General features: G+C 38.4%; 1 protein-coding gene across 2 annotated transcripts in view; it reads left to right on the forward strand.

The window, feature by feature from the left end:
* Nucleotides 1-13,941, forward strand: part of GFPT1 (glutamine--fructose-6-phosphate transaminase 1) — a 62,453-nt gene that overhangs the window by 16,221 nt on the left and 32,291 nt on the right. For both annotated transcript variants that reach the window (XM_070379346.1, XM_070379347.1), the window contains exons 4-7: nucleotides 2,377-2,502; nucleotides 10,537-10,595; nucleotides 11,547-11,681; nucleotides 13,116-13,177. In XM_070379346.1, coding sequence (XP_070235447.1) covers nucleotides 2,377-2,502; nucleotides 10,537-10,595; nucleotides 11,547-11,681; nucleotides 13,116-13,177 — 382 coding nt within the window. The remainder of the gene's footprint in view (nucleotides 1-2,376; nucleotides 2,503-10,536; nucleotides 10,596-11,546; nucleotides 11,682-13,115; nucleotides 13,178-13,941) is intronic.

Below are 13,941 nucleotides of genomic sequence, written 5' to 3' on the forward strand. Positions count from 1 at the left end.
TCTTGCCAGTATGTGACGGGACATACTGCTTTCAGTTACAGTTAACCTTAATCTAAAAAAGCTAATTACGTGTTTTCATTGCTTGTATTGGCCTGTTAAGTAGTAATAAACGGTGATCCTTACTTTTCTGGAGGTCATTTATCAGGTTGCCTTAATTATTTAGAACATTGTTAAATCAGAAAAGACACTGACGATTTTTCTTCGTTGATTGATTGAGCTAGCCAACAAAAATTCGAGTATCTGCTCTATATAGCTTAATACTTAGAATTCAAAGATAATAAGACAAGCTCCTCCTTTTTGTAGAACTTAAATTCTGGTAGAAGCCAGGTTGACAATATGTCAAATGTTGTAATAGTACAGAAGAGTGTACACTGTGGTTTTAATCTTAGGCTCTGGAACCAGCCAGTCTTGGCTTCAAATTCTATCTCTGCTTCCTATAGCCATGACCTAGGGCAGGTTTTGTGACCTTGTGAGCCTGTTTCTTCATCTATAAAATGGGGACAGTTATACCTAATAGTATGTAATCGTATTGTGAGGATTCAGTAACAGAATGAATATCTATTGAGTACCTGTTGTATACCAGCCATTGTTCTAGGCCCTGAGGACAGAGAAGAAGATAAGCAAAGTCCCTGCCCAGATGGAGCTTACTGTCCAGTGAGAGTGCCAGACAACAAATAAATACATAATATCAGGTAGAGATCAGTGCTATAAAGGACAAGTATGGTAGAGGTGACATTTGAGCAGAGATCATGTGATTGTCTGTATGAGGGAATTCTAGGAGGAGGGAACACCAAGTGCATAGATTGTGTGTGGGCTTGGCCTGCTTGCAGCTGGAAGTCAGTGGGGCTAGAGCTCAGTAAGTGAGGAGTAGAGTGCAGGAGACGAGGCTAGAGAGGAGGCTGATGGCTAGGGCACAGAGGGTCTTCAGAACAATGGATTTTGCTGTTTGTTGGGAAGCCATTGGAACATTTTGCATAGGAAGTAACATGATCTAACTTCTGCTTTGGGTGGATCACTTTGGCTAGATTGTACAGAAGGAAGAGTGGACACAGGGCCACCAATTAGGATTCTGTTTAGTAGTCCAGTGTAGAGATGATGGTCAGAGTGATAGGAATAGAGTGAGGAGGTGTTTGTAGTACCTCACACAAGATAAGTTCTCCATAAATGTTAGCTGTTGTTATTTGTAACAGGTGCATTGAGAGCTTTGAGGAGTGACTGGAGAGGGTTGGGAGATGAGGATGGAAAGGGGATGGAAAGGTAGGTGGGGGCCAAATGGTGAAGGGCCTTGTATATTGTGAAAAGGTGTTGGGGCTTTATCTTGTGAGAAAATAGTTTTTGAGTTGTGTGTTAGAATTTGAGAATCTACGTATAAATCCCTGACCAGGTTTAGGATGGTTCATATGGGTAACTAGGGATGCAAACCACATTTTAAGTAATTGGAAGTCTATTCAAGGATTTTAAGCATTGTTTCTTGATCAGATTTGTATTTTAGAATGACCTTTGATTAGCCAGGATAAAACCCACAAAGACTGTATATTAAACTGCATGGACTTTCCTGTTCAGACTTCTCAGCAGTTTGCTCTTAATTTCGACCTAATTTGATAAGCTTTGTTATTTGCTTCCTTAGCCAAATGAATTTTGTATGTAGGCAATTAAAAGGGGACATTCTTAGTATATACTAGAACTCTTTTTTTTTTTTTTTTCTTTCTTTCCCCTGGAAGAAGAAAAAAGAGTTCATAGGGAGAGGGAATTAGAGTACCTGCTTTTTAAAACAGAGGAGGAACACCAGCCTGTAACCTCATGCTTTCATAGTATTGCTTTGTTCTCAAAGACTGTTCTTTGATTTTGGAAACTTCATAATTGCAGTTTATGGTGTGAGATACAGGCCACTCACTGGGGACCAAAGACATTGTGGTCATAAGGTTGTGTGGCACTGAGAAAATGAATTTTTCTTAACATGATACTAATTAAAATGATACTAATTTTTTTTCAAAGAAAGGATTAAATAAGATTTTTAAAGATCACATTAGCTCTTTTTGACCATAAGTTTGAAAATTTTCAAATTTGTAGAAAAATTGAAAGAATAGTACATTAATCATCCATATACTTCATCTATTTTTACCAGTTGTCAACATTTTGTCATATTTGCTTTATCTCTTTGTACACACTTTTGGGGTTGTTATTGGAACCATTTACCCTAAATATTTCAGCTGCATTAACTCCTCTAAGTCTTTTAATTACTGTTTGAATAAGCCTGATCTTCAGTTTTAATAATTGTATATTCCAGGTGTAAGACTGTAATAATTTAAATACAGCTTATAGCATTATCCCTACAGTTTGATTTAATATTGGAATTTTTTATTTTATCTTCTTCAGAACAACAAGATATGGATTTGGATATAGAATTTGATGTACACCTTGGAATAGCTCATACCCGTTGGGCAACGCATGGTGAACCGAATCCTGTCAATAGCCACCCCCAGCGGTCTGATAAAAATAATGGTATGGACGGATTGTACACACTTTGGAATGTTTGTATTTTGGAAGCCAGTAGGTAGCACATAGATACATATATCACAGATAACTGGATATCATAGCAATTAATCTGTAATTATGTAAGAGTGTGTTTCTAAAAAGTAAGGACCTAGCAGATTGATTTGTCTCCTAAGAGACTTCTCCTTTTCTCTCCTTTCTTCCTTGCAGTTTACTCTGTTATTTGTACTATTGAGTTTCCTACAGTCTAAATCTTGCTAATGGCATGCATCCTGTGGTGTTATTTCACATGATTCATGATTCTCTGTGTCTAAATACTTTGATAAAGAGAAGCTTCTCCATGTTAACAGTTTGATTGCCCAGATGTACAGATTGTCTAGGAAAGGCAAGATAAATGTTTAATTTTTCCCCCTTTATTTACCATTTTTCAAATGAAGTGGTTCTAATGGTCCAAGATGAACAGATTTTTTCGTTGTTATTATAAACTCATGTATTTAAAATATTTGGTTTCAAAACACTGAAGTAGTTATCTATATTGATGCACAAAATTTTGCATCTTTAGTCACTGGGAGCTTCTTCAGGTTGACTCCTGAGTACTTTTGATGTGATCCAAGTAGGTCCAGTAGTCTTTGTTATTTTGGTAGTTGAAGATATGCAGGTTTTTCTAATCCTGCCCCAAACTTGAAATCAGCCAGTTCTCTAAAGAACCCTAGTTCCTTTCAGTGGAAACAATAAAGACTCTAAGCCTGGGTATCACAGTGGCTGTGGGGGTGGATGTGGAGCAGATGCTGGAAGTAAGGGTACCACTTACAGTGAGAGGGGTACTGCCATACAGTGAGAGCTGCGGCCTGAGGGAGTGGGCGTGGCAACCACAGAAACACAGCACTGTCTGTCCCCTCTTCTCCTGGGGCCTTGTTACTCCCCTCTGCCAGCTGTGGTGGGTGAGTACCTTTGCTGCAGGAAAAGGAGAAGGAAAGCATTGAAGAAGACCACCAAAGGAATAGTAGAAACCCTGTCTTTCATAACTCCTGGGACACATAGTCTTCTAGCAGTGTTAATGGTGGGAGCAGCAATAGCAACAGCATCAGTAACCTAGACAGGGCCAGTGGGCTTGAAAGCAGCTTAAACCACCTCGTCGCCAGTCCAGCCCACAGCATCCCCAGCCTGTGCCGAGCAGTCCATGCTGTGCCAAGGCCCTTACTTCCACATCAGCCAGACCCTGGAGGAGGCCCACTTTCATAGCCAACAGCACGGAGAATGGCTTCCCATGTGGTGTGCTGGCAGTTTCTTGCCTTCTGTGAAGGAACAGTTCTGTGCATGTTTGATATTTCAACTTATAGTGTTTTAAAAAGTTGCGCAAAAAAATGCTTGTTGGTTTTTCAATCAGTATTTGAAATAACAGGTTAATAGGGGTTGCTAAGAGTCGGACATGACTGAGTGACGTCACTTTCACTTTTCACTTTTACTTTTCAGAAGGAAATGGCAACCCACTCCAGTGTTCTTGCCTAGAGAATCCCAGGGACGGGGGAGCCTGATGGGCTTCCGTCTATGGGGTCGCACAGAGTCCGACACGACTGAAGCGACATAGCAGCAGCAGCAGGCAGTTGTTTACTTGTGGTTTTGCTGCACTATTATGATTTCAGAAAGATTTTGAAGCAGTTTTTTATAGGATGCTTTTGAATGTGGGTATCAGGGTAACCATAGGAAGAAATCTCATCTGCATGTTGAATCCATAGTTTGTCCAGTTCAGATTGGTTTCTATATAGACCTGTAAGTTAGAAATTCTACTTTATGTAAAAAAGGACTTTAAAAAATGTGAGCGCTTTAATTTTTAAAGTTCAGAAAATGGGGTGCTTCCCAGGTAGTGCTAGTGGTAAAGAACTCACCTGCCAATGCAGATAGACGTAAGAGACATGGGTTCGATCCCTGGATGGGGAAGATCCCCTGGAGGAGGGCATGGCAACCCACTGTAGTATTCTTGCCTGGAGAATTCCATGGACAGAGGAGCCTGGTGGGCCACAGTCCTTGGGGTTGCAAAGAGTCAGACATGACTGAAGTGACTTAAGCACAGCACAGCAAACTAGATAGAAAAGAGTATCTAATTTCTAAAAAAAAAAAAAAATCTAAGTTTTTTCCCAGAAGATAGAAAGCTTGATTTAGTTTTGCACTGAGATTAATTGCTATACTACCTCTTAGTATGCAGATGTTATATTGAAAGTACTCTTTCCTCTGCAGTAGGAGAATAATCAGATCCAAATTAAACTATGTAATAAGCACCCTCCCTGATAACTGTCTTCTGTCTTTATTATATATTTGTGTTTCCAGAGAGGTCTTTCAGACACTTGGATACCCAGATAACTTATTACCATTATTCCTCCAGAGCCTACCTACATCACACTGCTCAGTTCTGACAGTCGAGAAATATGTAATGAATTTCTGTCTTACAAATTTGTCCAACAGTAGCTTATGTGATCTCATTGATAGTTCCACCTTGTAGTGTCAAGAATTAAGGCATGGGCCTCCCTGGTAGTCCGGTGGTTAAGAATTCACCTAGCAGTGCATGGGTTACAGGTTTGATCCCTAGTCTGGGAAGATCCCACATGTTGCAGGGCAGCTAAGCCTGTGCACCACAACTGCTGAGTGCGTGTGCTCTAGGGCCCATGCTGCACAGTAAGAGAAGACGCCGCAAGGAGAGCCCTCTGCACCGCAGCTAGAGAGTAGCCCCCCTCTCGCTGCAACTACAGAAAAGCCTGAGCAACAACGAAAAACCAGCTCAGCCAGAAAATGAAAAACCACAGCAAAATCTAAAAATGAATTAAGGCATTGGTGAAGGCTGACAAAGTGTAAGCTATCTGAACTGATGTCTGAAATCACAAGTACTGTGAAATTATTGGAAAAGGATTCACTTTCTGCTTCAAGTAAGCCCCAGCAGGAACTAGAGCGCCGCATTCTACCACTGAACCTGGAAAAATGGATGCAGCATAGAAACAGACGAGCAGAGACATCTCTAGAAGAAAGTGTTTATTTAGGGATGATTGTTCCCGTGTCATTTAGTCATATTAGAGAGCCACCCAAGTTTAAATAAATTAAGGCATCTGTGAGTCTTCTTCCTCAGTGACAAGCTGTCTGAATGAGGAGCCAGGATGGGTTGAGTCAGCTGCTCAGGAGAGGGCTGGGGGGACAACCTGCCCTTGTATGTGGAGGAAGGTGCCATAGAGTCTACCTGAGTCCTCCTGTCACTCTCCCTCCTCTCCACTGAGTCTGCACCGCATACATAGCAGATCTGAGGAACATGGATAGTTGTAGAAGAGAACTTTCCTCCTTGTGAAGATTTGAGAAGGATACGGGGGCAGAGTGAGATTTTTTTCATGTGACAGAACTAAAGGTAGAAGATGAGGGTAAACTCTGTACCCCCTTTTCATGGTTGGTTGGTTCCTCTAAATGGGTAGGGTTGAAAGGTCGGTTACTTAAAGTAGAAATGTAGAGTTGTGAGGGAAAGGTTCACAGGCCTGTGCTTATGGAGTAGGTGGTTTGTGTAAGAATTTTTTTTTTTTAACTACCACCTCCCAAGTTCTAAAATCATCTGTTTGACAAAGATTTTAAATCTTAATGGGTTTGATGGCAGGGAGTAGGGAAAGGATACATTGCTAATGTTTTATCTAACAAAAAAGCAAACAACTAAGTACTGTAAGAAGATAAGCTGTCTGAGCTCTCAGACACACATGTACACAACACAATTCAGAAATAGCCAGGAGGGCCCCTGCAGGCTTAATGGACGGCAGCCTACTGAAACGTGTATTAACAAGAACATGGAAAACTCAAGAAAACACATTTTTAAAAATTTCCTACACAGCTAAAAGAAATGAAAGATGAAACCATCACCGAAAAAACAGTTTTTTCCCCAAAAGTGCAGTTTATATTATAAAGTACTAGGCTAGCAATTAATTCTTTAAATTTTAAACTTTGTTCTTTGAATTTTCTGTTCAGTTCAGTTCAGTCGCTCAGTCGTGTCTGACTCTCTTCGACCCCATGAATTGCAGCACGCCAGGCCTCCCTGTCCATTACCAACTCCCGGAGTTCACTCAGACTCACGTCCATCGAGTCGGTGATGCCATCCAGCCATCTCATCCTCTGTCATCCCCTTCTCCTCCTGCCCCCAGTCCCTCCCAGCATCAGAGTCTTTTCCAGTGAGTCAGCTCTTCACATGAGGTGGCCAAGGTACTGGAGTTTCAGCTTTAGCATCAGTCCTTCCAAAGAATACCTAGGATTGATCTCCTTTAGAATGGACTGGTTGGATCTTGCAGTCCAAGGGACTCTCAAGAGTCTTCTCCAACACCACAGTTCAAAAGCATCAACTCTTCAGTGCTCAGCTTTCTTCACAGTCCAACTCTCACATCCATACAAGACTACTGGAAACACCATAGCCTTGACCAGACGAACCTTTGTTGGCAAAGTAATGTCTCTGTTTTTCAATACGATATCTAGGTTGGTCATAAATTTCCTTCTAAGGAGTAAGCGCCTTTTAATTTCATGGCTGCAGTCACCATCTGCAGTGATTTTTGAGCCCCCCAAAATAACTCTGACGCTGTTTCCCCATCTATTTCCCATGAAGTGATGGGACCAGATACCATGATCTTAGTCTTCTGAATGTTGAGCTTTAAGCCAACTTTTTCACTCTCCTCTTTCACTTCCATCAAGAGGCTTTTGAGTTCCTCTTCACTTTCTGCCATAAGGGTGGTGTCATCTGCATATCTGAGGTTATTGATATTTCTTCTGGCAATCTTGATTCCAGTTTGTGCTTCCTCCAGCCCAGTGTTCCTCATGACGTACTCTGCATAGAAGTTAAATAAGCAGGGTGACAATAATAGACAGCCTTGACGTACTCCTTTTCCTATTTGGAACCAGTCTGTTGTTCCATGTCCAGTTCTAACTGTTGCTTCCTGACCTGCATATAGATTTCTCAAGAGGCAAGTCAGGTGGTCTGGTATTCCCATCTCTAAGAATTTTCCACAGTTTATTGTGATTCATGGGGTCGCAAAGAGTTGGACACAACTGAGCGACTGATCTGATCTGATTGTGATCCACACAGTCAAAGGTTTTGGCATAGTCAGTAAAGCAGAAATAGATGTTTTTCTGGAACTCTCTTCCTTTTTCGATGATCCAGCAGATGTTGGCAATTTGATCTCTGGTTCCTCTGCCTTTTCTAAAACCCGCTTGAACATCTGGAAGTTCACGGTTCATGTATTGCTGAAGCCTGGCTTGGAGAATTTGGAGCATTACTTTACTAGGGTGTGAGGTGAGTGCAATTGTGCGATAGTTTGAGCATTCTTTGGCATTGCCTTTCTTTGGGATTGGAATGAAAACTGACCTTTTCCAGTCCTGTGGCCACTGCTGAGTCTTCCAAATTCGCTGGCATATTGAGTGCAGCCCTTTCACAGCATCATCTTTCAGGATTTGCAATAGCTCAACTGGAATTCCATCACCTCCACTAGCTTTGTTTGTAGTGATGCTTTCTAAGGCCCACTTGACTTCACATTCCAGGATGTCTGGCTTTAGGTGAGTGATCACACCATTGTGATTATCTGGGTCGTGAAGATCTTTTTTGTACCCGAATTTTCTGTTAAACACAAGAAATAATCTCCATCCCATCCTGCTTATTTTCTGCAGTCTTGGAAGCCTGAGATACATTTCTGTTATGAGGCTTCTTGATAGTAAATGGGCACCTTTTAAAACTTCTGTTAGTTCAAGCTACTAACACTGTGTTCTTATATATTTGTGCTCCAAAAAAAAAAAAAAAAGACTATTAACCAGGGAAGTGCTTATTGTACCTAGGCCTTTTCAGTGGGCAGAGCTAAGAGATAGAGACACACACACACAGACACACACACCTGTGTGTGTGTGTGTCCATGTGTGCCTGCATAAATTTAAAAAGAAAATACAGATAATTTTACACTAATGCTTCCAATTCAAATCCAGGGCTATACAGTTTTTATTTTACCTCATTGATTTATATGTTTCCTGTCAATAACACTTAAAACCTTAGTTCTTAACACCAGCGACATACTTACATGATCTATCAAATGATACATGTACAACAGAATCATAATGCCAACATTGCCACAACAGTATATTTATTGTTTTTTGTTACTTTCTTTTGTACTTAAGGGATATCTCTCTAGGGATGTATAATCAAATTACTGTATTTTGGAGTCACTTGGACTAATCCTTCTGTAAGTGGTTGTGCTGCTAGCTGGGTACAGCATTCTGTTAATGTATTTTATTTTGAATTTTAGGGATTGATTTTCTTAAACCGTTTTTATTTAAAATATTTGCATAGTTCTCAGAGGTCACACCTATAAAAAAGACATACTAAAATAAGTCTAGCTTCTATCTTATTTCCTTTTCCTTATTTCATCTTTTCCTGTATATAAGCATTTAACAAAATTTTTAGTGTCTCTTCTTCCATGGTTTTTAAAAATAAGCGAATGCATACATATGAATATATGTATAAATATGCATATGTATGTGTGTGTATATATCCCTTTGAGGTAAGATTTTGTAATTTAATTCAGAAGCCATCTTTTTTAGGTTTTTCATACTTCACATAATTACTGGATTGAATTAGAAAGCTACTGAAATTTTTAATTCAGAAGCTATCTTTTTTAGGTTTTTCATACTTCACATAATTACTGGATTGAATTAGAAAGCTACTGAAATTTTTAACACTGACAATCTTTATAAAAGATTCCTGAAAATGTATATCCATAATTATATTTTGAGAATTTGGCTTTAACTTCAGGCTTTATATCAGCTACTTATGATTCTCTGTGTTCTAGCATTAAAATTTTTTTAAAGTTTTTATAGTATTTTATGATACCTTAATCTGCTGCTGCTGCTGCTAAGTCACTTCAGTCGTGTCCGACTCTGCGCGACCCCATAGACGGAAGCCCACCAGGCTCCCCCATCCCTGGGATTCTCCAGGCAAGAACACTGGAGTGGGTTGCCATTTCCTTCTCCAATGCGTGAAAGAGAAAAGTGAAAGGGAAGTCGCTCAATCGTGTCCGACTCTTAGCGACCCTATGGACTGCAGCCCACTAGGCTCCTCCATCCATGGGATTTTCCAGGCAAGAGTACTGGAGTGGGGTGCCATCGCCTTCTCTGATCTTAATCTAGTGACATGTTTATTTTATTATTTGGTTTGTAGTGCATTCAGTTCAAGCTCACTTAATGTAAGACCAGAATATTAGATCTTATTTTGATAGTTATCAAATGTTATCAAAATAAAATTTTGATAATTTGATGTAAAAGTGAATTTAGTAGTAATTTCTCTGCTGACTTACATGAACTTTGAATAGTAAATCCACAGTAGTAGTCTTTACATACATTCTAAACATACATTCTAAGTGGCTAAAGATAATGTTGTCAACTGTTGATATCACATTTTTAACATTTTTGAAAGTTATTTAATCAAAAATATGAATAAAAATTATCCCACTATCATCTGTATTTGATCTTGGAATTTTCTGGACCTCAGGTAAATATAAACTGAATAACTTTTTTTCTTGCTAAGTTCTATAACTTTAGTTTTGAACTTATTTAGTGTAAACTGGATAAAGCCTTTCTCTTTAAACTTTGGATTGTTTTATGCATAAGATTGAATGATAAAAGAAGTGAGAATATAGTTAGTTCAACCCTTTCATTTTGCAAATGGAAGAAACTGGCCCAGGGAACATGCTTCTTTTGCGTGATGACATTGGACTGGTATTTTAGCCACAACTGAAGTTGATGCCTCTAAACTCCAGTTTATTCTATTAATCTGCTATACCCACTTCTAAGCACTGTGTGCCTTTACACATGGACTATGCTGCTGATCTACCTGAAGGTAATCTGATGATGAAAACTGGATAATACTTGATTACACCTGAAGTACAGTATGTTACAAATTTTTTGACGTGAGAAAAAAATCTATTGACAGTAATGGCAATTTATTGTGTTTATTAGACCTGTAATTTTTTGGTCAGCAGTGATTTTATCTCTTTTTAGAATTTATTGTTATTCACAATGGAATCATCACCAACTACAAGGACTTGAAAAAGTTTCTGGTAAGTAAAGTGACCTAAAAAGACCACCAGTCTTTGAGAATATTTCTAATGAGAGCATTGAGGTTGTTTGGGATGTGCAGTAAATCCCATCTAGGTATGATTAAATAACTCCTACGACAGTTACAGGGTATGTGGTTTATTGGAGTTTTCTTTGTTGACAGTGGAACTTTTTTGTTTTCTTATATGAAAAGGAAATAATTATTTGGCTTTATTATAAATGACCCAAAAGTGTCAATAAAATTGGAATTTGGGAGAGTCTCTTTTGCATTGAGAGAGACCTTGTTTGTCATTTTTAAAAGTTTCTAGAGTGTCAGAAGACTTAAGACAGATTGAATGAAGGCTCTATGCCCTAAATAGCTATATACTACATTGTCATGATAATGATGATGACCTTCATTAGTGATTGAGCAGAGCTGTCCAGTTCAACTTTTCTGCAGTGATGGAAACTTTCTATACATGTACTGTCCGAGAATGGTAGCCAGTGTCCATGTGTGGTTGTGGAGCTGGGATGAATGAGGAACTAAATTTAAAATTTTATTTCACTGTAAATTTAAATAGCCGCATATAGCTAATGGCCATTGGATCGGATAGTGAAATATCATCATTAAAGAATCATTATGTTCATAATGAAATTAATGTTTTGTGAATGTTACGTATTTCATTATATTTTAATTATTTTAAAATTTATTTAATTCATATATGGCATATATAGATTTATATAATTATAAGTATTATGTTTGTTCATAGGGAATACCTTACTATTTTGGCTTCCACATAATTAGATGGTGACCTTAATTTTGAACAGTAGGTATAATTGGGTGTTTGGTGGTCAAAAAAAGACCAGCAGAAGTTGGCTAATGAGATTTTTGAGGAAAAAAATTACGTAGAAAGAGTTTAGATATTATGAATATTTCCTTAAATGTGTCAATTTTTTTTCCTTTCTAATTATAGGAAAGTAAAGGCTATGACTTTGAGTCTGAAACAGACACAGAGACAATTGCCAAGCTTGTTAAGTACATGTATGACAATCGGGAAAGTCAAGATACAAGTTTTACTACCTTGGTGGAGAGAGTCATCCAACAATTGGTATTAAACCACAGTTTTAAAGATAGTTATTGCCAATGTTAATCACAATTAAACAAACACTTAAAAAATGATAAGTAGGAACTAGCTAATTTTTCAAGCATTTTTTGCTTTTATTCCTCCATATGTGTAAAACTATTCAATTTGAATAATTTTGAGACTGCTGCTTTAATGATTTTACTTCTTTCACTATAATTTAGTGTCATGGGAATGAAAAATGTCTAAATGTGAAGAGTTTGTCGAAAAACTGTGTATACTCATACACAAACCCATACATACCACACACAAGCATGTATACAGTACGTAAGTTGGGGGTTCATCACTTTCCCACTTCCTGCTCATTCAAGTGTTCTTCCCAGTCAATAACTTAGCAAAAGGTAGCTTTGGTGAAATACACACTTATTATTCTGAGATAATGTCTGCATGTCTCTGAGCCAGTACAGTCAATTAATTTTTCCTTATGGGGACTTTTACTTGGCACTGTACCTTTTCAGAAGAATATTTCCCAGCCCAAGAGAAAAGTGGTATTTTTTTAAAATTTCATCCCAGTTGTCCTACTTTAAAGATATCAAAGATACACAAAGGTCCAAATACATAGTGACTTCACCCCACCCTTCTACCCCCACAACTCTAGCTTTCCCGTTTGAAAGCTCTTTACTTCTCTGTAAAGGTCCACCCTTCCTCCCATCTCACCCAGATCTTACGGTGTCTGCAGCAAAAGGAATGAGGAAGATAGAGAAGGTAGAGGACTGTTCTTCCCTTTACTCAAGGCAGAGTAGTGTGCTTTCCCAGCCTTTTTTTGTTTCTACTCATTGTATAACCCAGATTGTTCTGTTCCTTCCCTCTCCTACCTTATGTTCCTCCTTTATTCATTCTTGATTTCCTTAGACCCTGTCTCTGAGGAGTTTGGGTTGAGGGAGTTGTATGGTGTGCATGTTAATAATTATGACTGTGTGTGTATATGTCTCATTATCAAGGGTCACAAAGAGTCAGACATGGCTGAAGCAACTTAGCACAGCACACACAGCACATCAAGTTCAAAAAGAATGAAGGTTAACAGTGATGGAGAATTTCTGGGCTAGAGAATGGGTTTTGAATATGGAGCTTAGTATCTTTTCTGACTCTGCCCTTCCTTTACTAATGCATAGTATGGGACACAGGAGAAGCGTTGGTAGCATGTACAAAGGTGACTTTTATAATGCTCTGTTTTTGAACTATTATCCTTTGACCCTATTTTAAGAGTGGGCTTGTTTAAAAAATGAATATTGGAAACATCAAAGCTGGAATAAGTGCCTGAAATTTAGGCTAATTTATAAAGTGCAAAAGAGCAGTGTGTGAACTGAAAATTTCTGTGCTGAAGCCAGTATATTTTAGGCATTTCTCATTTAACAGTTGATTATAATACATATTGCTAATGCACTTTTTTTCCCTCCATAGGAAGGTGCTTTTGCACTTGTATTTAAAAGTGTCCATTTTCCTGGCCAAGCAGTTGGCACAAGGTATATATAGATTTAATAATGACTAATATTTATATGTATTTTGAAACTTCTGAATTATAAGCATATTCTCTTTATACTATAAAATGATCCTTTACTATAATGGCTCTGCCTTTTCTAGATATTTGTGAGAATCATCCCTTAGTATCCATGAGGGACTGGTTCTAAAAACCCTTGTGAATCCCAGAACTCAAGTCCCCTATATAAAATGGTGTGGCATTTGCGTATAACCTGTACACATATCCTGTATACTTAAAAGCATCTCTAGATTACTTACATACCTAATATGATGCAAATCTTATGTACTTAATTATAAATCCAATGTATATACTACCAGTGTGTAAAAATGTTGCCAGTGTGTGGCAAATTCAAGTTTTGCTTTCTTGGAACTTTCTCAAATTCTTTTTCCCTGAATATTTTCAGTCCACAGTTGGTTGAATCTGCAGATGTGGAGCCCATGCATATGGAGGTCGACTATATATTTTTTTCACATGTTTTCTTATCTGTTTTACTCTTCTTCTATGTGACAGAAACCCTTAACAAAGCAGAACCATTCTGGCATTTGTAATTGGCCTTTTGTCTGCAGTGGGGCACCATTGTTACTTTGTGAATTTGGAGGTTGAGTATTCTATACAATATCCATAGTTTTTGGAACTAAATAGTCTAGACAAAGTCCTAGATGATTGTACGATTATTGCTTTTGCTGGGATATTCAAGCCTAAGCATTAAGTCCTTTTGAGAACAGTGTGGAGGCCTAAGACTTTGTA

The sequence above is a fragment of the Bos mutus genome, chromosome 11 (assembly GCF_027580195.1).
Source record: "Bos mutus isolate GX-2022 chromosome 11, NWIPB_WYAK_1.1, whole genome shotgun sequence".
Lineage (NCBI taxonomy): Eukaryota > Metazoa > Chordata > Mammalia > Artiodactyla > Bovidae > Bos > Bos mutus.